The sequence below is a fragment of the Marmota flaviventris genome, chromosome 12 (genome assembly GCF_047511675.1).
Source record: "Marmota flaviventris isolate mMarFla1 chromosome 12, mMarFla1.hap1, whole genome shotgun sequence".
Lineage (NCBI taxonomy): Eukaryota > Metazoa > Chordata > Mammalia > Rodentia > Sciuridae > Marmota > Marmota flaviventris.
The window spans coordinates 101,359,197-101,385,982 of NC_092509.1; the positions used below are offsets into that span (position 1 = coordinate 101,359,197).

Sequence of the window (26,786 nt, forward strand, 5' to 3'; positions counted from 1 at the left end):
GATAATACTGGACTCTCACAAATGCTGACTCCGTTAATATGCCTATAATTATCTGTTTATATTTGACCTTTTTCCCCCCAATTCCTCTGGTGCCTGTGAACTAGTTTTAAATATCTGCAGTGATCCGTGGAGGCAGGTCACCATCTGCTGCTTTTCCCACCTTGCTCCAGGATGAGTCACCACCCCCAGTGCCTGGCCGGCTCCCAGGCGTCCCCACTCTGATCCACGTGTACAGGCACTGATGAGGTTTCCAGCCCCTGTGGTGGTGGTTGTGCCAATTCAGGGCATCCCTGCAGGCACGCTCCCAGGTGACAAGGACAAAATCATGTAAAGGCGCCTGACATGCCTTCAAGTGGGTTCAGAACCAGCCCCGCCTTTCAGCCAGGAAGCTTCCCAATGGGAGAGATGAGAATCTGTCGGTTTTCCAACGGGAATAGCCCAGGAGAGGTGAAGCTAAAATGGGAGCGGAGCCCTGGAGAATTGAGAGAAGTTGTGCTGTCATCCTCAGGGCTGGTAACTGGAACTCCATTAGGACGAGCATATTTCACCCCACTGAACCCGTGCATGTGTGTGTGTATGTGCGGTTGGGGGGAAAGGTTGGAGGGAGAAAGGGAGGAGATTTAGAGAGAGCCAAAAGTTAGACAAGTGAGGCCGAAGGGAGTGAGGGAGAGGAGAATAACGAAGGAGCAGCCGGAGGAAATCTGGAGAAAGTGAAATAAGAGCAAAGCTGGTGTACGCCTTGTTCTGCTTGTGTACACAAAATGAAAATTCAGACTGCCCTAAATTTAGGGATTTGTGCTCCCTAAAATACTTTGAGTGCACATCAGATGGTCAGGAGAAGAACCCCGGTCTTCCTTCTGAAGCTGGCTTGCTCCACATCTTTAACCAAACCTTCTCTTGCCTCCTTTCCCTGTGAACGAGATGGCAACACTGGGCTTAGCACAATACTGCCTCCCAGGAATCCTGTACAGCTTCCAAAGATAGTGTTCGAGTTCTCTGAAAAAGGCTTTTTATTCCATTCCAAGATTTATCACATTAGTAAGGAAAGGAAAACATGACTTTTATATTTAACATCAACAGTTTCTATTATGTAATAGAAAGCACAAAAAAAAGTTTTGCATTCGTTAAGTGTGTTCCTGTGTTGCACCAACACAGAGCCCCAGAGCCCCAGGGCAGAGCGCCCATCTGCACCAGGACACACTGTGTCTGCCGTAGGATGGGGCGGTCCTGCCACAGGCCACCACACCCATAGCATAGAGGGCATTCACAAGACAAGAGCCAGGCACTGCTCTCTGTCCCTGCCAGGGACAGCCGTGACATTGTCACCCACATTGCTGTGTTCCAGATCTCTCCACTCCTCAAGGGCTGCAATTCAAGACAATTACGGAGACGACCGTGGAGGTGCAGTGGGAGCCCTTCTCGTTCTCCTTCGATGGGTGGGAGATCAGCTTCATCCCAAAGGTAACACCCGCTGCCAGGATGCCTCCCTCTGCTCGTGCCTCACCTGGGGAGCAGGGCAGCAGGGCAGCACTGCCCAGGGTCTCGCTCCAGGCCAGTAGAGACATGAAAGGGCATTAAGTGAGTGCCTGGGCTGCAGAAGGCTCCTTTCACCAAGGGCTGAGGACCACGAGCAGAGCCCCTGGTCTGCACAGGGGGGACCTGGAAAGCAGCTCCAGCGGCAGCTCTTGCTGAGACAGTTTCAGGGTTTGGAGAGTCCCATGTTAGCGGTTAGGAAACTGGGCCATCAAAAAGTGGGGGCCAAGTGGAACCAGCTTTGGGTTCCACGGATTATTTCTGTACAAACAGATGGACTAACTGTCAGCTCGTGTGGGTTGCGACCCCAGAGGTTAGAGGCATCGCAGAAATGCCCTGGTTCTCCCAGTTACTCAGAGTGAAGTTATGACCTATTAATTAGGCAACCTTTTCTTTAAGCAAATTGCATGCTTAGTCTGTGAGTTTAAAAGTACCCTAAGATTCCTCTCTACTAGGTAAAGCAGCTTACTTATTTCTTTTATTAATCCTAAAACTGTTTCCGACTTGCCAGTGACGCCTGCCTAGCTGTCCCTGACCACCACACCTGAGGGGGCAAAGTTCAGCCATATCCCTCCCTTTGTCCCTGTCCTTCTACAGGAAAGAGCACCTTTCAGACTTCTTCAGATTTAATGGCCAATGACACATTTGGGAAGAACTAGACTATGATCTTGCCTTTCTTTTACCACCACATTCTTGACATCGTGGACTGTTGGAGCTACAGAGGATCTTCAAGTTCACAGAGTTAAGACCCCACATTTCACATTTAGTTTAATTTAGTTTAGTGTGTAGAGACGAAGACTCAGAGAACTTAGATGACATAAGATCCCTAATTAGTGCCGGGCTTAAGTCAAAAACCTTAGTCTCAGCTTCCTGCTCCAGGGCTCTGCCCACAAACGCAGATGCCCCCCCGTCTTCTGGAGATACAGTCCTATCATGACAAGCCAAATGCTCCTAACAGACATTCTATGCAAATCTATTATTATATAAATGATCTGAGTTAAAATGGCCAATAATCAATGGAAGGCAACTGAGTTTAAAAGAAAGCTGAAAGAATCATGTTACTCTGCTGCCCAAGCAAGAAAAGAAAATCGTGCCAGATTCTCCTGTTTTACGTACAATATGTGAAACTCTAAATAAAAGAGGGGCTGACCAGGGCATACCAAGATCCAATGCATGGCAGCAGAGAATAACCTCTTGAGCCTCTGTAGGCAGAAGTCACAGGCTGTGGGAAGGTTATCACGTTGATTTACAAAAGTATGGCTGTAAGTGACGTACAGGGAACTCGAGATGACATAAACTGAGATGAAAGAATAAGGAAGAAGAGGAGTGTTTGAAAGGGGGCCCTCTTGTCCCCTCTGTTTCCAAGGTCACACACATGGAAAACCTAATTAATAGTAGGTAGATGATAGATAGATAGATGATAGATGATTGATTGATAGATAGATGATAGATAGATAATAGGTAGATAGATGATAGGTAGATGGTAGATAGATATTAGATTCTGGACCCAACATCATCTAGTTGCTTTCTCATTTCCTTTCCACCTATTTGTCTTCTACCACTCTCCTTTGTATTTTTTTTGGTTTGTTTCGTGTTTCTTTTTTCTTTCTTTCTTTTTTTTTTTTTTTTTGTACTTCAGGATTATGTCTCTGAGTCTTAACTCATCTGGGTGAGGTGGAAACATGACATTGATAGATTTTCACCCTTTGTAGCACCATGAGAAATTCCAGATATAGCCAAATAATAGCCCCAGCTCATTAAAAAATCTGGGAATATCTTAGTTTGAAATATGTTGTGGATATTATAAAAATGTTTACACACAACTGTACTCTTGTAAACAGCCAAAGGCAGGCTCGTAACACTAAATGACAAAAAAAAAAAAAAAATGATGGATGTTACCTGTAACCATTGAACATTTAGTCTTTGGCAAGAGCCAATCTGCATCACCTCATGACTAATTTTAATTGGCAAACTTAAAAAACTCAGGAGAGGCCAAAGAAATGTTCTTGAAGTCGGTTCTCACCGAGCCTGCTGGGAGTTGTTCCTAGCCCCAGACACTCCTCTGTCAGCCTGGAGGGAGTAGAAGTAGCCCCCCATTTTTACTTCCCAGTTAGTTCCCAAGTCAGTGTTCCATGTCCTTCACTGGTTGATTTCACTCCTGGTGACTCTCTCTTTTCCTTTCTTTGCTCCTTCCCGCTCTCCAGAACAATGAAGGAGGAGTGATTGCTCAGCTCCCAAGTGACGTCACCTCCTTTAACCAGACTGGGCTAAAGCCTGGGGAGGAATACATTGTCAATGTGGTGGCCCTGAAGGAACAAGCCCGGAGCCCCCCGACCTCGGCCAGCGTCTCCACTGGTGAGTGCTCCAGCTGTAGGTCACCCAGGAACAAGAACTGCAGAATTACCCAAGATGTGGGGAGGCAAACAGCCGCTGGGTTCCTGCCAGAGCTGAGCGATTGGAGGGCCTGGAGATGGGTCTACTCTGCCAGATACTTAGCTGACAATACTCCTTTTGCTCTTCTTTGCAAGCATACAAATCCATGTTCCATTAAGGAACTCTCTGTCAAGATTCTCCAGGCAATTTTTCTGATCCTCATTACTCACTAAGAGACCTCATATGTTAACCCCTTAGTGTCATGAGCTTTGGAACCAAAATCTCATGACAAAGCCTCATCTCACCTAGTGTAAGATTTGGAGAAAGTCAGCCAAACCTTCTCAGACGTCAACCTGCTTTACACTGAGGAGCAATAGTATGTCCATGAGTCAGTGTGAGGATTAAATTAGATAAAGTATAAAAAGTGATTATACTATGCCGCTAATGTTACTAGAGTCCTAATCCAGACACCTAACTCTGGGGAATCCCAACAAATCAGATCTGGCCATCCACCCAAAAACCAATCCAAAAAAGTAATGGTGAGAAGCAGGAAAGGAACGTTAATTAGGATAGCCACCCTGGGAAGACGAGGAAGACTCATATTTTCAGCAGTTACTGACATGAACTGCCAAGCTATATAGACAAAGGGGACCAGAAATGTGCGTACTCAAGCAGTCTTGGCGGGACTGTGATCTGGTTGATCCTTATCTGAGGATTGGCCAAAGTCTCATTGATGACCATGGAGCTGCTGTGGCCCGTGGGGTGGTTTCAGTTCATCAGAGGTATTCACTGAGGTATTTGCTCTGCAGACTCAGAGCAAAGGGGACACATGCAAAATGGGGAAAGAGTTGCCAGGATTTTTACATCTGTAGGTCCAAATGAAGACTCAATGTTTTTAATAAAAGTGAGTATTTAACACTTAGTATATAAATATATACCCAGAAACCGTGCTTGGAAGTAAAAGTAGTCAGAGACAAACCATGTCAAAACAGTACGTAGAGCTGGGTCACTTTTCAGTGTGACAACATAAGTTGCTTATTAGTCCATCCCCACAGTTCATCTCCTTCAAGGTTATTATATTTTCAGGATTGATTGGTCAACTCTATTCTATTTGCCTTATTGTTTCCTGAACTAACAAAGGGTGTTCAACTTCAAGGCCCAAAATGAGCAATTGTGAGGCATATGTAAGTGCCTTCACACAATATCTTTTTTTTCCTCAAAAGTTCAATGTAGTCTGTGGGATCATTTTCTTGTTCTCGTTTTGTTGCTGGGAGAGCTGTGGCCCGGGCTAGGCAGTTTTCCTTGTCAGTAACAAACTCCGGGATAGGTGAACGTTGATACAGTTTTATTTTTCATAAACAGAAAGTGTCACCCTTGCAAGACAATATTAGGTCCAGAACAAAATATTGAATTGACCAGGAAAGGGAACCACAGCACTGGGTAATGAGACCATGTAGATTAGTGATTCATCCTCTGCTTCTTGGAACCATGGAACCTCAGGTGCTGAGGCCTGTACTCTGTCTGAGAAGCACTGATCAAAACTCTGATGGCATTAGCTTGTGTTCCATTGGTGCCCTAGGGTTCCACACCTGTGCCTTGAGGCCAGGATCAGGTGGAGATCCACACCTCTAATTACTTCCTCTGAGATGCCTCCAACCAGGGCAGCTCCACTTTGATCTGTTTTATATTTTGAACAGCCATTTAAAATGTTCTGTTTAAAAAAAAAAAAAAAGTTTCACTCAAAAAAAAAAAAGGCTTTCAAACTACTGTTTTAGTCCAAATATGAAACCCCATAGCCTAAAATCCAAAAGTGCTCTGCAGAAATATCCGGAAGGCTAAGGGCACCGCTCAGTTCCCCAGGGTTAATGCTGCAACCTGAAGCCTTGACATTAGATGACAAGTGCAGATTCTTCACTTCTGATAAGGATTGTTTCTTGGTCCCCAAGCCATTCTTGTGATTTCATGTTTTTTTTTTTTTTTAAAAAAAAGCATTTGTAGAAGACAAAAGATGGTTCACAGAGGAGAGAGAACATTACAATTGAATATTAGTCTTCTAAAGCATTGAAAGTACTTAAAGAAGGGAATCCAATCCTGCCTTAGTCGTATATTCAAACCACATTTTTGCAGTATTTCTTGGTCTGGAAGTCCCTTAAGATTAAACTTAAAATGTGGATCTAGAACTCCATAGTAAATCCAGGCAGATCTTTTTCAATCAAGAAGAAAAGTCCTAGTGTTAATATGTTGACATCATGTACAGAGCCATGGGGGGGAAAAAATGAAAAATGAGAAACATGTATTCCAGTTCACGTTTTGAGTAGAACTTGTGTTTGTTTAGAAATTGGGACTAAATTGAAAGCAAGATGATCCTTCCTTGATTGGAATGCGACATTACTACCAAGTGACCAACCAAAGGGCAGAATCCAAGAGTGACAACAGAAAAGATGGCCAGCTCGCAATCCCGTCTGCTGTTTTTAGGAAGCGATTGTTTAATTATTTCCTTCTGTTAAGGTCTGACCTACACCAGCCCCTTCCTGTGGAGCTCTGAGTCCTCGTCTGCACTCAGCCTGGCTTCTTCAGGACAGGCCATTTAGTGCATGCAAATATGAGACCTCCTGCAGCTAGAGCCCTCTGTGCTACATAATCACGGTCTAATATGGTCACTCCATTATGGTCAGGGATTTTTTTTGTATCCAAGAGTTGAAGGACAAAAGCCTTATGTGGTCATTTGAGTTTCCCTGATACCTTTTATTTTCTTCTAGAAGCTCCAGCTCCCTGAAATGTTTCCCCCTTTCTCATGGTGAAGAGGCTCACCCATTCATTTCATCTACTCAAAACTCGTTGACTAAGCGTCTCTTTCCATTATGCTTATACCACAGTAAGGAGGCCATTCCTCCATCTTTTAATTAAATTAAATGAAGTTTAAAAGGCCCAGGTTACTTAAAACCACCAAGTGCAGCATGCTGAAAAGAAGCAGTCTGGATATTTTCTGTTCAGTCATGTGACTACCTTAAATATAAAAGACAGGACTTCATTTGATCTCCCAAACAGTTGGCACCAAAGTGGTCTGGTGATTTTCATTTTGGCTGGTGCTAGATGCTAGACCCAAAATCTTAAAGTTGCTTAATAAAAAACAGCAATGGGCTAGATCCAGAAAGAGGGCGTGGTGCCTATGGGACAGCCCAACTTTGAAAAGTCAAGGGACTCAGTGACAGCTGAGAGAGAGACCTCATATCTGGAGTCAGAGCAGAAGGTGGACCAGTGTGGGCTGATTAAAAAACAAGGCTCAGTCAAGACACTCAGCTAACCAGCAAGGAAAATGTACCTGAATTACCTGAAGCTAAAGAGAAGGTTCTGGAAGGACATAGAGTGTTTCATAGAAACCCAGGGTCAAAAGCATATCAGGGTCTAATGAAAGACTCAAATGACAAAATGGAATGGGAGGAAGTTACTCTAGGGCTTTCTAGAAGTTCCTCATGGTCCCTCATCCCCCCTCCCCTGTTGTCCCCTCTTCAGTCCTCTCCTCTCCTCCTCCCTGCCCCATGCCATCAGATGTTTCTATTTCTGTATGAATATGATAGACAATGGCCACACCAGCTCAGGGTCCAACACAGGCTGCTTGGAGAACCAGAGTCAATTTGGTGCCAATTCCAAATCCTTGGGGAATATCAACATGGATCAGATCAAACCAGAGCAATGAGGTCACACAGCAAATGCAAATCTCGAGTCTGGGCCTCCTATTTTGCAGGTAGTGAGTAATGCTTAGGAAAGAGCTGTTAGCAGACATCCCACGAGGAGTTGAGAAGTAATCTTCTATTCTCCCAGGTTCCCCCTCTTCCTATTGCCCTTCTACATTCCCCGGCCCTCTCCCAGCACAATTCAATATGAACAGCACCCAGCGGGTGCTAGAGCTGTAGATGCTGCGCCCTGTAGGAGACCAGCCAGTTTTCCCAGCCTTCCCCTCAGCTACATGGTGCCAGAGGCCAGGGCTCCTGAGGGACATTCGCTGGAAACCTTGAGGACCTAGGTGTAACTGCAGTGTCCTTCCTTCTCAGAAATATCCAAGCCCTGGAGGAGAAAACAAAAATGGCCCAGCGTACTGTGTCTTCCCAGACGGCATGTTTCCTGGGCACAAAGGCACACATCTGCTGGGTTGGGTACGGTCTCAGCCACTGGGTTGTCTGGGTATGAGTACAGCTGGGCAGGGACAGCTTTGGAACACTCACAGTGACCTCTGAGGTCTAAGTCTCGGATGTTTAGACAGGGTGGTCACTTCATAGACCTTTCCTGGGGGCTCCCTGAAGGTGGGAGCCGGGCACCGGAAGCTTGGTCCTCAAGTCCTGGTCCCATTTCCTGCAGAAAGAAATTGTTCTGAGTCTCTCAGACCAGGAAGTGCCCTCCCATTCCCAGACTAAGACATGCCAGCCCCAGAAGCTGCAGCATGGTAAAGGGAGAACAGGACCCAGCATCAGGAGAACAGAGTCCTACTGCCAAAGTGTGTTCCTCACTTTCCCTGTCTGTAAAATGGGATGCTCACACCATGCCCTCTTTGAGCAAGCTCACACCAGAAGGAGGGGGCAGATGCCAAAGGCTTATGCCCGACTGGTGACGTTTTGTTCTGTTTGATCCTTCTCATTCAGTCATTGATGGGCCCACGCAGATCCTGGTTCGAGATGTCTCTGACACTGTGGCCTTTGTGGAGTGGACCCCACCTCGAGCTAAAGTTGATTTCATTCTCTTGAAATATGGCTTGGTGGGCGGGGAAGGCGGGAAGACCACCTTCCGGCTGCAGCCTCCCCTCAGCCAGTATTCGGTGCAAGCGCTGCGGCCCGGCGCCCGCTACACGGTGTCGGTCAGTGCGGTCCGAGGGGCCAACGAGAGCGCGTCCACCACCACCGAATTCACAACAGGTGAGGCTGCCCTGGGAAGAGGAGCACAGGGGGAGCGGGGAGCCAGCTGGTGGAGTCCTCACAAGAGGAGCAGGAAAGGAGTGGTCACTGCCAGAAGGAGGGGAGTGGTCTGGGGCATCGCAGCACAAAGGAAAAGCAGGCACCAGAGTAGCAGAACAGGTTCTGATCCTCGTTCTGCCAGCCAGACCAGCGACTGAGTCCTGTCCTCCGATGAGTCCCTGAGGCTGGCAAAATGACATTTGTAAAATGACACATTTATCTTGAAGACATTGGGGCATCCATAGTGCTAGCCCAAATGACAACTTGGGGACTGTTCGGGAAAGGTGCGTCTTGCTCAGGACGCTTCATGGCCATTTGTGGATACTGTTGTAGTCATTCTCTAAATCTGTAATGGCCGCATGGCCACGGTGGAGCACCTTGGCGTTGTTCAAAGCCCAACACAACCCACCACAGGCCGAATGCAGGGCTGTGACTCGTCCGGTGTAAGCACCAGCATGGGCCACCCAAGCCCTGATTCCAGGGACAGGAAGTTGGAAGCCCACATAGTGCCTCCCAACCGCCATGGTGACCTCGGCCCCCTTCCCAAGGCTGTTAGCGTCAGAGAGCTTCACCAGCACTCGGGAAGGGCCAGAGCTCAGGTGACTCGCTCCGACTCTCAGTGCCCATTAGTCTGGCCAACTGTGGGCAAGAAAGATAGGCACCACCCAAGGGACCAGCTTCCTGGCACCCTGGCTCGGTCAGCAAGGCTCTGTGATCAGCTTAGTCACTGAGCCTAGTTAATCAGGATGGGCATTGGCCTCTCTGCCTTGGGGAACATGTCAAGGTTCTCTGCTAACTCTAAGGGGTCCCAGGGATTCAAGGAAACTGATATCATCTGTAGGATCCAAGAACCAGCATCATCTGACAGTAGAAGAATCACTATTTCAAGCATCTTGCCTTGGGTCGTGGCCTGAGATCCTGTGCCGGGGTGGAGCAAGCCCAGGGGCTTCAAGGAGGCTCAATAGCTAGCACTTTCTGCTCCACCTGGGTTTAAGCCATTGATAAATGAGGTAAAGAATAAGAGAGATAGACACAAAACGTTCCCTAGGTTGGAGCGTGCAGCCAAGTATGACTGCCAGCTAGATTTGCAAGCTGACCAGCACTGTAGACCTGGGCTAGTCTGTCCTTGTGGCAGACCTGGGGGCTACTTGGGTTAGGACTTAGAGCAAGGAGGAATGGGAAGAGACCTGGCCCATGGGGCAGCCCATCCCACAAGAGAGGGAAGCGCTGGACAGTCCAGGCTCTGCTGCAGAGCTGGCCATTAAGGCCACCCTCCCCAGTGACAGAGAAGCAGGAGTCTTTCAATGGGGCTCTTTGCACGCAGAAGAGTTTGCTTCTTAAAAAGAATCAAACGTAGACACTGGCGAGCTGCAGAAGGCAGGATTTTATTCTGCCAGAGAACTTCCAGGATGTCTGTCTATCCTTTACCCAGACTCCACTCCCTCACCCAGGGGGTGGCCAGTGGTAATTTTTTCTGAACACATCCCCAGAGACTGAGTATTCTCCCTGGAAAAGAGGAGCCGAATTCTGCCCATTTCTCTTCCCCTTCTTCTCCCTCATTTAACTAAAATATTCCTGGCAGAGTGTGAAGAAAGATGACCTGTGATATCCCCTCTCAGTTTGAGAATTCAAGGTCAACCCCCACCACCCACACACCACAGCACCTGCTCAGGATGGTGGTGTCTGCCCTGGGCAGTGCTGCATTCTTTTGTTAATTTCAGGAGAGTTTGTGTTTGGAAAGTGGTTTCTTTGTGCTCTGCTCTGATAAGGAGGTTGCAGAGGCAAAACAGGAGAAGAGGGCTGTCAAGCAGCCTGGTGAAAAGCAAATTCTTGATGTTCAGGTCAACAAGATGGAAGCAGGATTGGCGGGTGGCCCAGGAAAATTCCAATCAAGACAATTACATCCCGCCTCCACGGGCCCCCCAGGGTTCAGCTCCCTGCTGCCCGCCTCTGCTCCATTCTCCCATTTCCGGTGCCTGGTGACTGGCAGCCCTGAGGTGGCTGCCTTCTCTGTGCAGCCTCGGCCTGTCCATCCAACCCACTCCCCTCTGCTTTAGGAGCGGGGGAGGGGAGAAGAGGCCAGAAGCCACAAATAGCTTCGCAGACAGACTCTCAAATTCGGGGTTGGCATGTGCCAGCTGAATGATAGGAGGGTACCCGGGCCCTCGCAGCAGGGCCCTTAGTCATTCCAGAACTCCGCTTAAATTCAAATTAACCAAAGTGCTTTTCCAGGTGATGGCTTCGACACTAGGAGCGCACTAATTGCACAGGCAATTAAAACAGAGATTTGCTTCCTGCATGGTGAGTGGGATATTTGCCTGGGTCTTAGCGCTGCTCTGAAAAATGAAAAGGCTCTGGATGGCCGCATCCCAAGCCAGTGGCAAGGGAGAAGCCAGCCCCATCCCAGGAAATCTGGAGCCCAGTCTCTTGAATCCCCACCCTCAGCAGCCTGGCCTTCCACTGCCCTCAAGGGGGCGCCACCATCCCTGGACTGTTGCTGTAGGGGGCATCTTTGAGCATAAGCCTGAAGCCACAGAGTTCAGCCACCGGTGCACGTGACCTAAATGCTTCTGGAATTCTCTTTAATGCTGATATGGGTTCAACTAGGTCTCCTGAAAAGGTGTCGAAGCCCTAGTACATATGAATGTGACCTTATTTGGAAATAGGTTCTAGGCAAATTAAGATAAGGTCATTAAGGTGGCCTTAACCCGATACGACAATGTCCTTATGGAAAGAGGAACTTCTGCAGACACAGACTTGCCCACAAAGAAAATGCCACCTGAAGATGGGAGCAGAGACAGAAGCACCAAAAGATGGCGGCCACTCATCAGAAGCCAAGAGAGGCCGCCACGCTCTCCCACGGCCCTCCAAAGGAAGCGACTCTGCCAACACCTGGATTCGAGACTTTTAGACAATAATTTTCTATTAAAATACCCAACTTGGGGTACCATGTCTGGGAAACTAATGGGAACACCAGGAAGGTTCAAGCCCCACCTGGTTTTCAGTGATTCCACTCTGGGATTCTCATAGAAATTCTTTCCCAAGTTCAACCAGGACAGTACTTACCTTCCCAGCCAAGATTCTAGCTGTGCATGGCAGAAGACATGGGGGCTTCCTGCCCCTGCAACACCAGCTGTCCTCAGCCAAAGCTGCTCTTCTCCCTGCACCACCTCACCCCAAGCATCCCAAGCCCCACGGCTGAACAGCTGACAAGACTTTTGCAGAGGCTTTGAGTTAGCAAAAAAAAAAAAAAAAAAAAAACAGAGCTGATGGTGTTCATTCAGTGGCTTGGTGTGTATTTATTGAGCATCTGCTGGACCTAAGGGTGTAGAACAAACAAGACAAGACCTGGACCACATGCATGGCATTCTCCTGGGGGAAACTTGCCAGTGAAAAGGGAAGAAATGTACAAGATCGTTGTGATGGTGAGCTCTGTGATGAGAAGTGAAATGGATGATGTGGAGGGGATCCGCTGGATCCAGCAGTTTGGAAAGGCTTTCTGAGAACGTGGCATTGTAACTAAGATCTCAACGACTAAGTCATTCAGGGATCTGGAGCTCATTCCAGGCAGATGCAGCAGCCAGTGCACAGGCCCGAGGTAGGAATTAGCTTGATGTGTTTCAACAGTAGAAAGAAGGCAGACAGCCGGAGCCCCAGGGGTAGGGTAGAAGCAGGACAGGGTGATGCATGAGAGCAGGCAGGCCAGGCCAGCGGGCCTGCAGGGAGGTTCGGGAGCTCATGATTGGAGCAACAGGGAAGGCTTCAGAACAGAATCATGGGATCTAGCCTGTGCTTTAGAGTTCACAGCCACAAGTCCCTCCACGGCCCCCATTAGCCATCTACCTCTGCCTCTCACCCCAGGCCTGCTGATGCAGTAGAGACCAGCTCTGTTCCCAAATAGAGGGATGCCTCTCAGCCGCCCCTCCTAGCCAGGCCTCCAGACCCTGAGACTGCAAGTAAGTTCCCCTCTGACCAAGCTCTTGTTCCAGGAATGACCTCTTTCAGGGTTATTGGCACTGGAAGTACCTGCTGCCTTCAAAGAAAACTCTTCCCCCATCCACAGCGCAAAGGCCCTAAGAAGAAACCTCCCAGAACCCTTGGCAGTGAGTCCTCTCTGTGTCCTTATAAAAAGGGGATGTTTCCAAGGTAAGAGGTGTCCACTAGGTGCAGGTGTCCACCTTTACCCTAACCCAGCTGTTCTTGCCCCAGTCCAGGTCAGGTGCCACACCCCGCCCATGACACTCAGGGCCATGATGTCAGGCACATCCCCCCACGGGCTCCTCCACCCAACTGTTAGAGAAATAGCACACACAACACATCAGGGATGCACAGCTCCCCTTGCTAAAGTACTTTGAGTGAAAAAACAGTTCTCAGTAAACAAGCTGCAGAGACATAAATCTGCTAAAAGATTCGCCCAATTTACATCACTAAACAGAATACTTCTCACTCCCAAGCCTCTGCTTTTGGGTGGATTCGCAGCATTCTCGTCATTGCAAGAAGGATCCAGGATACTTGCCTTGCTTTTGCAGACTACAGCAGCCCAGGGGAGGTTTGCTTGGAACAAAGGACTGGTCTGCTCCAAGTTAAATTTGAGTCTCAGTTTTTCAGGGTCACACCTAGAGGTTTATGTTGTTCCTTCCCAAATGAGTCTGACGAGGCCGTCGGTTCTCAGGGAGAGAAGCAGTTCCTTGGGGTTGTGGGAGAGATGCCAAAGCTGATAGTCCCTTCATTGCACTGGAATTTGTGGAACCCCAAGAGCGAGCATTGGGGTGCAATACTGTTGGAACTCAGGAAGCATTTCGGAGGCAACAGGAAGACAGCCCAGGGTCTGGACACCTATTTTCACACCAGAGGCCAGACAACCAACTTGACATGTATTGTCTAACCATATGGCAACTGGAATATGGCATCATTTGCTCCTTTTACAGAAGTGGCCATCAAGTCCCAGTGAGACTGGAAGACTTGTCCACGACCCATTCCTGCAGGTGTCAGAGCTGGAAATCAAACTGAAGCTTGACCCCAAAGCCCACATTCTTTCTAGTACCTCACTTCCCCTGTCTGTGTTTTAATTTTCCAATCTGTAAACCTTTCAGCTATTTCTATACTAGTAAACTCCAGAAGGGCAGCTTGAAATCAACCCTCCTCTCTTTGCTTGATGTTCAAACCTGATTTTGTTCTCTTCCATTTTAATCACTTGAGGATTATCCCGGATTTCTCCTACTTGGGTTCCCTTTGCTTTGTTTTGGAGCCTGTGATATTAGTTGGCTCATTTCCAAGTTTCTGGAACCCTTGGATGGTCATGGGGTATCACAAAGTGTATCGATGTCTAATTTCCAAGTAAAACCCTCCAACCAGACCAAGGAATTTGCTGGGACAGACCAAAAAGCCAGGGGCAGAAACAGAGCTCACTCAAATGTAAGGCAGAGGGTCAGGAAGTGTGGGGTCTCGCCACAAAGATTTTTAAAATTCAAGATGCACCACAAATGCACATTATCGGGTGTGATGTTGGTGATGTCTGTCTGTTTGTAGAGATTGATGCCCCCAAGAATTTACGAGTCGGCTCCCGCACAGCAACCAGCCTTGACCTTGAGTGGGATAACAGCGAGGCAGAAGTTCAGGAATACAAGGTTGTGTACAGCACCTTGGCCGGGGAGCAATACCATGAGGTGCTGGTCCCCAAAGGCATTGGTCCAACCACCAGAGCCACCCTCACAGGTAAGTGCTGTCTCTTGGGAGCACAATGGTTGCTCAGTCTACACCTTCACAGCTCTCTCTCAGGCCACTGTCCCCGAAGCCAACCCATTGAGCTACTCTCATCCCTTTCCTGAACCTCAGCAGGGACCTCCTCTTTAGGCCCATCTGATCCATCAAAACAGGGGGATGTTTTCAAAATACTTTCTTGGTGATGCCACCTCATTGTGCATACATTCTAGGGGCTGCCCATTGTTCTCAGGGCAAACTAAAACCCTAAGCATGGCTGGCCTGCCCAGTCCCCTGCCTTCTCAAGTCCCACCCCTCCCCATCCCCTGGTGCCCTCTCTGCTCCTGGCCCATGGGTCTGGGAGTCCCTCAGACGTGCTGTCCTTCCTGCCGTGGTGCTCTGACCCCAGTTCACATGCCACTTTGCAAGAAGCCTGTGTAGTTCCCAAGGGAGGCCAGATCATGCTGTCCGCTCGCTCTCAGCACGGCTCAAGATGCCTCTGACCTGTGGGCATGACTCTTTGACAGTTGAGCTTCTCCCTAGACCTGGCGCTCTAGGGAAGCTGGACCATGTTTTTTTTTTTTTTTTTTCTCATCATTGAATCCCCAGGGTCCATTACGGTATCTAGAATATTCTAGGTCCTAGAGCAGTGTTTCTTGAAGGGATGAGTGAATGAAGATGCAAAAGTTCACTCTGATTGGGACATAGAGTGTGAGAGGCCAGTGACAGGGTGAGAGCCTGGTCGTCCTTATATTCCCTGTAAAAACCTGGGGGTTTATTCTAGAGGGCAATGAGGAGCCACTGAGGGAGTTTTAAATAAGGTGGTGTAATTGCTGTGGTATGCAGAGAAGGTCAAGGGCAGAGGCTGGTCAGCAGGCCATTGCTGGGGTTAAACAAGAGAAGTGGTGGTGTGGACTAAGGCAGTGCCCACTGCCCACCACACCTGGCTGGAGAACAGTGCTGACTCCTGTGGGGCCCTTCAGCACACCCATCCAAGAGAGCCTGCTGCCAGACCTTGCCCAGGGAGGGCGACTGCAAACGCAGGGCCTGGGTCCTGATGAAGGCAATGCTGAGCGGTCCTGGCCCAGGCTGCCCGAGGGCTCCCAGACAGTCTGTTTGACTGGTCTTGGCTTCCTGCAGAAGTGTCTGCCATCTTCCTAGTCAAAAGTTACCCAGCAAAGAGTGGACCGCAAACCAGGGCGGCACAATCAAAGCTGTTTTCCTCCTGAGCTGAAATCCCAGACCCCCTTGCCACAGTTAGAGCTTCTTTTCATCTTCACAGAAACCTCATGAGATAGTCCTGTTAGCAACCCCACTTTATAGATGAGGAAACGGAGGCCCTGGAAATCTGGACACTTGCCAGGTTCACAGAGCTAGCAAGTCCGCAGCTGTGATCGGAGTGGTCTGTGAGTGGACTCAGTTCCTGAGTCCTGGTCCAAAGGTTCTCCTCCCACCGCTGCTGCTTCCCACAAATGAAGCCAAATGTAAGGGACAGTCCAGATTCAAATTCCACAGGCTACAAGGGATGGTGAAATTATTACTGAGTAGTGGGTTTAGATAGGTTAGTATGTTGTGCTACAGTAGGGCTGATGAAAAAATCACACACACACACACACACACACAATGTCACACGATTATCTCAGGGAGCTCACAGCGAGGAGATTTATGAAGGCAAATGTTTTTATGTGATTTAAGGAAGGATTAGAGGAAACCAAGTCAAGGACATGCTACTGGTTGAGACTCCAGCTATGAAGATCACTTGCTCTCTTGCAGCAGTATCCGAAGGAAGAAAAGGAAGGGCCCCGAGAAGAAAGAGGGGAGGGAACAGTGTGATCTGAGCTCCAAGTGACAGAGCTTTCTCCCTCCAGCCCTGCTTGTACCCTAAAGAGGAAATCTTTGCAGCCTCCAAGGTCTCCGGAGACCCTGGGCCCGGTGACACATTTGGAGCCCAGCCTTTGGACTTAAATCCAAGCTCACCCCTTCCTGCGGGTGATTGCAGCCACCAGCAAGACCTCTCAGTCTGTGTTTCTCCCTCTGTAAAGCAGAGCTGCCACCACTCACCTCCCAGGGTCACTATGAATCTTCCATGAGGTCAAGTATGTAGGGAGTTCAGGGAAGAGGTGCTAACACTAAGCGTCAGAGGCCACTGGGAAGTTTGTACTGTTCTTCTCCTCCACAGAGCTCAGCCGGGGACCCATGACAGCCTGGTCACCTCTGGGAACACACACAGCCCCCTTTATTCCCACAAAATACCACCAATGGCCCTTGGATTGCAGAGGCCTTGTCTCTGAGGCCCACATTGGCCCTTTGCTGTGGGATCCGGGCCTTCCCCAACTCTGTGGGCTCTGAGTCATTCCAAGGGCTGCAGCAGCACTCCCCACCCAATCCCCCTTCGCGGACCTTGCCCTTTGCCACACCGAGCCCAGCTGGGCGCAGCACCAGGCATCTTCCCCATCATTCTCTGAGCAGTTCCCTCTGGAGTATGAACTTGTTTCTGAACAGCAGACTCCCAACAGAGCAGAAGACTACACCATTGTTCTCCCCACTATGCAATGCCTTAGTCCCCGGCTCTGATGGCTTCTTGTCTTAATGATGAGTCCGTTTTTGGCTCAGCCTCTTAGGTGGTTTGGTGTACCACACCTGGAGTCCCAAAGAGTCCCTGAGTGTTCCTCACGGCACCTCCAGGTTAGAACTTGACATGGGGACTGTGGACACCACTCAGATGCCTGGGTAGCAGCAAAAAACAATCAGCCATCACGGAAGACTCTTAGTGGACAGAGGAAGGGGATAGAAACCCAGCCAAGAAAGGAGATCTGGGCCCCTGGCTGAAAGGTGGTCAGGAGGCAGCCTCTCTGCCTGGGACTAGTACAAGTTGTCAACACTACTCTGGTTACTGCACCTGCCATGACTCCTCTGTTGGGTCATCAGAGAGGCATGTGTGGCTATCACGTTTACCTGGAAGGCAGAGGAGTATGCCCTCGGCCACCTGTGCTCTCTCCCCAGACCTCCCTCATGCACAGAGTCCACCCTTGAGGGTCCCCAGGACCAAGGGAACAAAGGAGATATGAACTGGCCCGTAAGCCCTCTCAAGGGCCTTGCCAACAGCCACCTGACCAGCCAGCAACAGGCTCAGAAACCCAGGGCCTCAGTCCCTTTAGACATCACAGTACAACACAGGACTGCAAGGAAAGAAGACTTAGGGCCAGCCACATGTGACACACTCACTCACACGTACACAGACACACGCACATTCACACAACCACTCACACACACATTCTCAAATACACAAATCACAAAGGCACAGGCACAGCTGCACTCACACCCTACCTGCACTCACACTCACACACATGTACCATGCACACACACATGCAATCACATGCCTTGTGCACATGTGCATGCTGGTGTGTGCAAGCGTGTCTTTATCAGGTGATGTGTTCTGCCACCTTCCAGGCCTCTGGTTGCCAGGGGATGTGGGTGCAGGCCCACATCCCCGTAGGTGTATCACTCTCCATGTTTTCACTCAGGCCCTGGTGGGGTGGTGGTGACATGGTGAGGTCCTCAAGGTGCAGAGGCAGGAGACCATGCTTGTCCATGGGAGGATCTTCTTCAAGGAACTCCCGTCCCCTTGCCAGCCAGGCCCTCGGGCTCCACTGCACCCTGTCTGCACTTCCTCATGGTGGCGCACAAATACCACATCAGCACCAGGCCCTCAGTGCCCTGTGGGCTCTCCTGAGAGGGGTCAGGGTGCTGGGCCTGAGACCAGGGCCAGAATGTGTTCAGCCACCTCTGGGTGAGGTCACAGTGACCCCAAGTGGTCACTTTGGTGAGGCACCCTCTAAACACAAGGTCGTTTCTGGGGCTTCGAGGGCAGGACAGTGGGAGTGGGCTGCAGAGACCCAAGCAGAAGAGGAAGGCGTCCACACACCTCCTCATGGAGTTGGGACACGGGAAGCCTGTCCCTTCTAGTGTTAAAAGCCTTGGGAAAGGGGCCCAGGAGAAAAATCAGCCAGGGATGTCTCAGCTTCTGCTTTGGCTTCTTCAGTAAGGAGCACTTGTTTAGAGAAAGCCCTTGTTTATAGAAATGGGGTGTGCCTGCAGGATGGGGCTGATGAGCCATGATCCTCATTAATTTCACTGGCAACAAGAAAGTTCCCTCTGAGAATGCGCGTTATTGGTATTCTTCTTTGCACGTATGGGTTTAGAATCAGGATGGAGTGGACAGCTCCTCTTGATACTTGAACATCATTTATACCCCAAAGAGCAAGGGATATCCTCAAAAGCCTGCCTCATCTGGGGAGACCTGCAGAAACACCTTCTTATGCAAGAACCTTGGGGGCTTAGCTCTCCATTTAACCAACAAGTAGAGCCTGGCCTACCTGGTGAGATTTCAGGGGCCGTCAGAAGACCCCCTGTCTTCAAGTATCTCTCCATCTTTGAAATCTCTAGTTTTTCCAAATTACACCACTGGGAAATTTGCCTGTGGTGGGGTCTGATATTAGGTCCATGAATAATTTTAATAGATCTACTCTGGCACATGCTGTTCTCTCTGCCTAGAATGCCCTCCCCAGCCAACTGGGCACAAGACCCTTCAAAACCCAGTGCAGACATCCCCTCTTGGAAATCTCCCTACCTCCAAGGGCACTATGCTACTTCTGCTTCATGTATATTTCTATACTGCATGCTGAAAAAAAAATGAGATCCTTTATCTTAAAGACCTAAGATTACAGCAAAGAGACAGACATGAAAACTAACAATAACCACTGAAAACATGATTGCTATTGAAACTAATAAATCAACTGCAAACTCCTTTGGGACAGGGTTCTCAGTTTGACCCTCTTGTGTAGGCAGGAATCCAGTGTGCTAGGGCCAACTCAATCCCTGTCCCCAGAGAGGGGACTTGAGCTTCGGCCCAGGGATTTGGGAGATGGAAGGGTTCATATTTCTTCATGCTCACCTGAGCCCAACCAAGGCTGCGGTCCACAAGCACCACACTCATGCTTTCGCTGAGCAAGAGACAGCAGTGACCGTTCTCAGGCCTCCTTCCCCCCGAATCACCCTGTTTTCCCCACTAGAAGCAGCAAGTGTGCGAGGAGGCTTCCTAAACAGGAGGGGAGGTGTTCTGCCTGTATGTCACCATAGCCCTTGCGGTGCAGGTGAGCTTTGCTCCTCTCGCTGCTCTCAGCCCTAATTTACCTATTACTGCTGACCCTGCCCCATTCTGACCCCCAAAGAACTCTTTTTCCTTCCTTCACCTAGCTTTCCGGCCCAACTCAAGTCCATTCTTGGACTCCAGCCTGTACTGAACCCACACTTCTCTGCAGTGGCTCTTAGCAGCCCACAGTGTGGTACCCCATCACTCTCGAATTCCAAGTCACTTTGTCTAGTCCCCACTGCCAACCTATAGCACTCTTAGGGACAGGGACCAGAAAGAACAAGGGACTTGGGTTCTAAACCTGGCTTTCTCCAACACCAGCTTGGTGATCTTAATCAGGAATGGGCTTTTCAGAGCCCCTTTCTCATGAGCAGAGTCCTCCCAGCAGAGCCACAGGAGAATTAAATAAGGTGCCCTGTGTGATCTCCAAGAAGATGCAATTACAGCCGTGTTTGTTGCCATCAGAAACCCAAAACCTCTTCATTTTTCACCCCTTCTTCCCTCCCTCCCTTTCTTCTTCATTATACTTGTAGATTACCTTTTGCATGTCGCTCAGTGCTTGGCCTCTCATGGGTGCTCAGTAAATAATTAATTTGCTTTTTCAGTTCAGATTCTTTTGATTCCCGGAAGGGCAAGGGCAGTGACCATTCAGCTTGCTGGTATCCCCAGCCCACAGCCTTGTGCCTGCCACAAAGGATGACCTCAATAATATTTGTCAAGCAGATGACCTGTATGCTTGAGGGGTTCAGAGAAGCACAGGAAGGTGTGTGGGGAGAGTTGGGAACATGTCGACCTCCAGCCGGAACACGGGAAAGCCTATAAGGGATGGAGCACAGTGGCTTCCCATGAGATAAATTTTCTGAGGTTTGGTTGAGAAAGAGAACAGACCATCTATGTGCTGCCACTTGCAGGAGATGGATGGAAAGGTAAAGGAGGTGTTGATGGAGAGCTAAGGGGTCTTTAAAGTAAGAAATCCCTAGGGGTCCTGGGAGCGCTGATGGAGGTGTCCTGGGTCTGTCTCCCGTACACATTGTCTTTTCCAGCAGAACTGCGTCTTACTTGCCGGCAAAGAGCAACAATTCAGTGATAGCGCAGGAAGAAAGCTGCGAACAATCAGAGGCAGGCAACAGGCACAAACCTAGAAGCGAGTCCCATTCCCCCTTCCCGAGGCAGGAGACCCGGGAGGGAGTGCTTCCAGTTCTGCTCTGCCATCTTCTGGGAGAAGATGATTCGGTTGTGAATTATTGAACATTTCATTTAAGCTTCATAAATAAGAAACTCGGATGGAAATGTTGCATGTTAGATCCGTTTGGCAACATCTAATTTCTGTCTTTCTCCCTCAATCTGTCACCCTTCATCTACCGCGGAGAATTTCTACTTCGTTATAGGCAATTGAAGGTCTCAATCAGTTGCCTGAGAAGAGTAGTTTATGTCCCAAAGGTGATCTAATTTCTGCAACCAAGGATGTACCTGGGACTCACTGAACCTATTGACAGAAGTAAATGTGGGCTTTGAAAGGACCCGGGGTGTTGCAGTCCCTGCTCCATCTAGAGACAGGTGCGTCCTGAGCCAGGGCAAGCTCCACACTGACCCCTCAGCTCTGAATCTCTGGTTCCCGACAGAGTCCACAGGTTAAGCCTGAGCGACCCAACAACTACAGGTGTACCAAGGACCCCCCTGTGCCTGCCTAGGGTACTTTATATAGCTCTCAAGACCACCTACCCCAAAGGACTCAAAATCCTGGAGTAGTTTTCATTGCTAGGTAATAATAACACTGACTACTGTCACTATGGGCCAGGTGCTTAATCCTCACATAGATGGATCTTGGTATTATTCCCATTCTACAGAAGTTGAGACCTTAAGGTGGCAAGAATTCAGCTGTACCCTGTGGAAGGTGGCAGACCTCCATATAAAAACAGTGTGTCAGAATTCAACTTGACCTCCACTTTAGAGACACACCTGACATATTAGAGAAAGAAAGAACTAAGGGTTAGGAAAGTGGTCGAGCTGGTTCAGAAGTTGATCCTAATGCCTTCCAGACTGCATTCTTTCCATTCCTTCCAGGGAACGTGGCCAATACCACCAGGTAGTTTCTTCCACACGCACCGTGGAGGTGTGTAGAGTGTAGCCTGTACCAAAGCTGTTGTTGGAGGGGTCTGGTTACCATGCAGCCTTCCCCTTGACTAAACCAAGCCCATTTGTTAAAGGAGGATTGCTCAAAGCATCCCCTATCAAATTGGACTGACCTCAGGAATCTCAGGGCGGTCACAGCTGCCCTGGGAATCCAGCGAGTCTGGCAGCAGGAGATGGTGGGAGTGGAGGAGTGCTTCTCAATTCTCCTGAAAGCCCTGCACTCTCAGGCCAAAAAGTCTGGGAGTCATGGTTTCCAGCTTATCATAGACTTCTTCTGTGCCTCAATTTCTTTTTATAAAAAAAAAAGGTATATTGAGTTGAATACCATTCTCTGACAATGCATGTCCACCAGAACCTGGAGAAGTGACCTCATTTGGAAACATGGCCTCTGGAGACGTAATCTAGTTAACATGAAGTCATACTGGATTAGTGCAGGCCCTAAACCCCATGATACTGGTGTTCTTGTCAGAGGAGAAGTCACACACACACGCACAGAGAATGCCATGGGACCCAGAGGCAGAGGGTGCGGTATTCAGAGGTCCTCCAAAGAATGCATTGCCAGAGAGAGGCCACAGAGCCTTCAGAGGGAGCACGGCCCTGCTGACCCTTGACTTCACACTTCCAGAACTTTCTGTAGTTTTAAGTAACCTGTTTGCAGGAATTTATAACAAAAGCCTCAGGAAACTAATATAGATGGAGAAAGCACAGCCCTCCCACCTCCCTCTCAAGGAGGTGGCGAGGCTCCAGGACACATTCAATTCTGAAAAGCATGAATTGTGTTATATCAGTGCAGGATAGCATTATAATAATCCATGGTTCTGGAGAGCCCACACAAGGTCCCACAAAGAGCTTAGCAGGACTCGGAATGACCCTTGGAGATTCCAGGGGTGATCATTTGATCTGTTGCATTTTTCTACAATCACAGTCATGAAAAATGGACATGAGTCTGACCCCTGTGGTGGTAGATGGAATAATGGTCACAAGATGTCCACGTTCTAATCCCAAGCACTTATGAACATGTCATCTTACATGGCAAGAAGGGCTTTGTGGAGGTGGTGAATTAAAGATCTTGAGACGGGCAGGTTTTCCTGTACTGACCAGATGGATGCAGGGAGGTTGGAGTCAGAGCAGATGTGACAGTGGAAACTGAGATCAGAGAGAGAGAGAGAGAGAGAGAGAGGGAGGGAGAGAGGCGATAATGCTAAGCTGCTGGGCTTGATGAAGGATCAGGGGGCTGTGAGCCAAGGAATGCAGACAGCCTCTTGAAACTGAGATAGGCAGACAAGTGGCTCCTCCCACGAGCCCCCAGGAGGAGCGCAGCCCTGCTGAACCCTGTGGGTCTTCAGCTCTCCTGGACCAGGAGATCATAAATGTGTGAAGTTGTGGTAATTACTCAGTAAAAAACTAATACACCAGTCAAACAAGCTGGTCTGAAAATGAGTGTGCCAGAGGGTAGGAAGAGACCCCAGAGAATTCTGGGAACCCGGCCACAATCCTTAATAACAAAGCCCAGAAGGATGCCCTGAGAGGCACACGCCCTGTGGTCAGACAGTTCTGGCATTTCCGTCACCTCCAGGAGTTACCAGAAGTGGCTCTAAAGTGGGATCCATAGTGTTAAGCACTTTGGGCCTGCATTGCTGCATTGCTGATGTTGGGGGGAGCCTACTCTCCCCCAGTTTATGATTTAAGCAAGAAACCCCTTCACGAGTTCTAGCCAACTTGAGACTCTAAGTACAGAAGGAGACCTTTTATAGATGACCATACCTCTGGAGGCCACTGACAAGAGCAGCCTCATTGCCTGTCCAAGACCAGCAGCAAGATGGAAGCTTTGCACTGGCCGGTTCATTCTGTTGGCTGGGACGGATTTCCTGAGCAGTGAAATGAGATTTACTAGGTAAAATTAGGAGCAGACTCAAGGAGGACGAAAGGTAAGATCTGAACAGGAGCCTGAGCTCATCTTCCTTCGCTCCAACCTTCCCACACCCTACCCCCAACACACGCACACTAATGTTTGCTTGTGCCTCTGCTGATAGATCTGATACCTGGCACCGAGTATGGAGTTGGAATATCTGCCGTCATGAACTCCCAACAAAGCGTGCCGGCCACCATGAATGCCAGGACAGGTGAGTAGGAGGGTGGTGCTGAGGGAGGCTAGGCAGCCCTGCAAGCCTGTAGAGCCATGGAGAGGAGGCATCTCCTGGCCCCCGAGAACAGGGCCCTGGTGACAGTTATCAACCTAGTGACAACAGCCACTGGATGTCCAATTCTAACATCAGACATGCAAGATAGAGTCCCACTCTCCCCATCATGGACCTGTGCTTGGTCCTCCAGACCTGAAGGGCTGCCCCAAGCAGTGCAGAGCCAAGGTGGAAAACCCCAGGTAGGTAGGTGCCACTGCAGCTCCATTTCTGTCTAGAACACCCACAGCAGGCAGAACAGGGCATCTGCAGTCTGCATCAAAAAAACCGTCCCTCCAAGAGGTCACTGTCATAGAGGTCTAACTTGGAAATAACCTATAAAATTCAAAGGTAGTAGAAAAATCCACTAGAGACCCTTGCTGCTCTGGAGCCAGAAGTTTTGCTTCTAAATCCTGAAGAAATCTCAGAGTTACTCCAGGAGCTTAGATACAAAACAGCCCGGGCAGGACTGGGCTGGGGATTTGGGACCAATCCCTGTTCCCGAGGTTCAGTGTAGCACAGACAACCTCACTGCCGAAGCCCAAGGACAAGGCTCTCCAGGAGTGCTCAGATCTGGCCACCTGTTAGCCAAGTCAAAGTGACTCAGGGACAAATGGGAGAGCCAGGGAAGCTACCACTGCCAGGAATGGGTACCCCTACTGGGCAGCGGCTCCTGTTGGCCTGCTGAGAAAGGCAGAGTGAAAATTAATATGAAGAACTTAAAAAACAGCAGCCAGCTTTGTCCCAGAGGTGGATGTATTCCAGTGGCGTTGGAGCTAATATTGCCTTTCTACAGATTATCTATCTCTTTGCCAAGACATTGGCCATCTTTCAAAAAGAAACTGCTTAACAAAATGTGAGACAAGTATCAGCAATGACAAGCTAAGGCTCACGGTCAGCAGGCCTGCTGACAGCTGGGAAACACAGGGTAGTGCAGGGAAGACTGGTCATCCTGAGGAACCTCTATAAAATAAGCCACTTATGTTGATCCACAGAACTGGACAGTCCCCGAGACCTCATGGTGACAGCCTCCTCAGAGACCTCCATCTCCCTCATCTGGACCAAGGCCAGTGGCCCCATTGACCACTACCGAATTACCTTTACCCCATCCTCTGGGATTGCCTCTGAAGTCACTGTGCCCAAGGACAGAACCTCGTATACACTGACAGATCTGGAGCCTGGGGCAGAGTACATCATTTCCATCACCGCGGAGAGGGGTCGGCAGCAGAGCTTGGAGTCCACTGTGGACGCCTTCACAGGTACCAGGGCAGCAGAAGTCCCAGCCAGGTTCAGGGATCTGTGCATCTTAGTGGCAAGAAGGTCCTCCAAGCTGTCCACCCTTCCAAAGCCCCATTGCCTTCAGAGAAAGAGAGATGGGTTGAAAAAGAAGACAGGAGGAAAAATAAACAAGTATGTCAAGAGAGGATGGTTAGGAGTAAAGGGGAGGGGGGGCAGGGATGCCACATGCCTGGAAATTGGTGTCTGTTTCCTATGAGCCTGGACAAAGGAGCTGATCCTCTCCATCTTTCCCTGACCACACTCAGTCAGTGGGCACTCTGAGGACCCATGGATCACATTAAGTCCCTTCCAGGATGGAGTTCAAGTCCTGGACCAGTACCAAAGAGTTTTCTGGTTCTTATCTGAACTAACTCTTCAGTGTACAGTTTGGGAAAGGAAGGGTGGACAGCACTGGAGTGTGGGGAAGTGGAGCCCTGAGGAAGGACAGGAGCAGATCCTTGCAGTCAAGTGGCTCTTCTGACCCAACGGTCCCCACCTCATGTGTGTTTCAGAACCATCCACCTTCTGTGTTTTGCAGGCTTCCGCCCCATCTCCCACTTGCACTTTTCTCATGTGACCTCCTCCAGTGTCAACATCACCTGGAGTGACCCGTCTCCCCCAGCAGACAGACTCATTTTGAACTACAGCCCCCGGGATGAAGAGGAAGAGATGATGGAGGTCTCCTTGGATGCCACCAAGAGACACGCTGTCCTGAAGGGTCTGCAGCCAGCCACCGAGTATATCGTGAACCTGGTGGCTGTCCATGGCACAGTGACCTCAGAGCCCATCGTGGGCTCCATCACCACAGGTGAGGCTGAAAGACTGGGCAGCAGTGGGTGAAATTCAATAAAATTTCAAAAGGTGGCAGGGTTGGCCTCTACAGCTAAAGAAGGTCGGTGAGCCATCCTGTTACTTCTTCCAGTCTTGCATTAGATTATAAGATAGGAAGCTCCTGTTTGGAGGGTAGGATAGACACAATGTCCTGAGGAGGTCAAGGCCTGAATGCATTGGTCTACAGGATCTACCTCTCCAGTAGAAAGCCCTGGAGAAAGCTAATCTCCCCCCAAGGAACCTCGACAGTGAAGAGACATCTGTTCCTGGTTGGGAGAGCCACCTCTCAACTTCCCAGCAAGGCCACTGGTGCAGATGATGCTTCCTCAGAATCACACAGAAGGGACATGCAATCATGCAGGGCTGTCCTGACACTCCGGTGGACTCACACATTGTTTGGGAACACAGGCACACTGAGACCATCTGGATCGTGTCCACCTCATCATTCCCAAATGCAATTCCAAATATGAGGTGTTCGTGGGTAAGAAGGTGTGTGTTCTGGTAGTCTCCTACATTACTGACAAGAACTCACAAACTGGACGAGTGGGTTAAACACTCAGCTGATTTGACCTTGCAATTTCTTAGCAGTCAAAAAAATAAAAGTACCCAGCATAAATGAAATACAGTTTAGGAAAGTGGATTTGTTCTGGACTTGTGCTCCAA

General features: G+C 49.3%; 1 protein-coding gene across 2 annotated transcripts in view; it reads left to right on the top strand.

Moving 5' to 3' along the window:
* Nucleotides 1-26,786, top strand: part of Tnr (tenascin R) — a 72,675-nt gene that overhangs the window by 10,624 nt on the left and 35,265 nt on the right. For both annotated transcript variants that reach the window (XM_027934955.2, XM_027934956.2), the window contains 7 exons: nt 1,346-1,461; nt 3,738-3,888; nt 8,544-8,813; nt 14,382-14,567; nt 23,871-23,960; nt 25,010-25,273; nt 25,831-26,100. In XM_027934955.2, the coding sequence (XP_027790756.2) occupies nt 1,346-1,461; nt 3,738-3,888; nt 8,544-8,813; nt 14,382-14,567; nt 23,871-23,960; nt 25,010-25,273; nt 25,831-26,100 (1,347 nt within the window). The remainder of the gene's footprint in view (nt 1-1,345; nt 1,462-3,737; nt 3,889-8,543; nt 8,814-14,381; nt 14,568-23,870; nt 23,961-25,009; nt 25,274-25,830; nt 26,101-26,786) is intronic.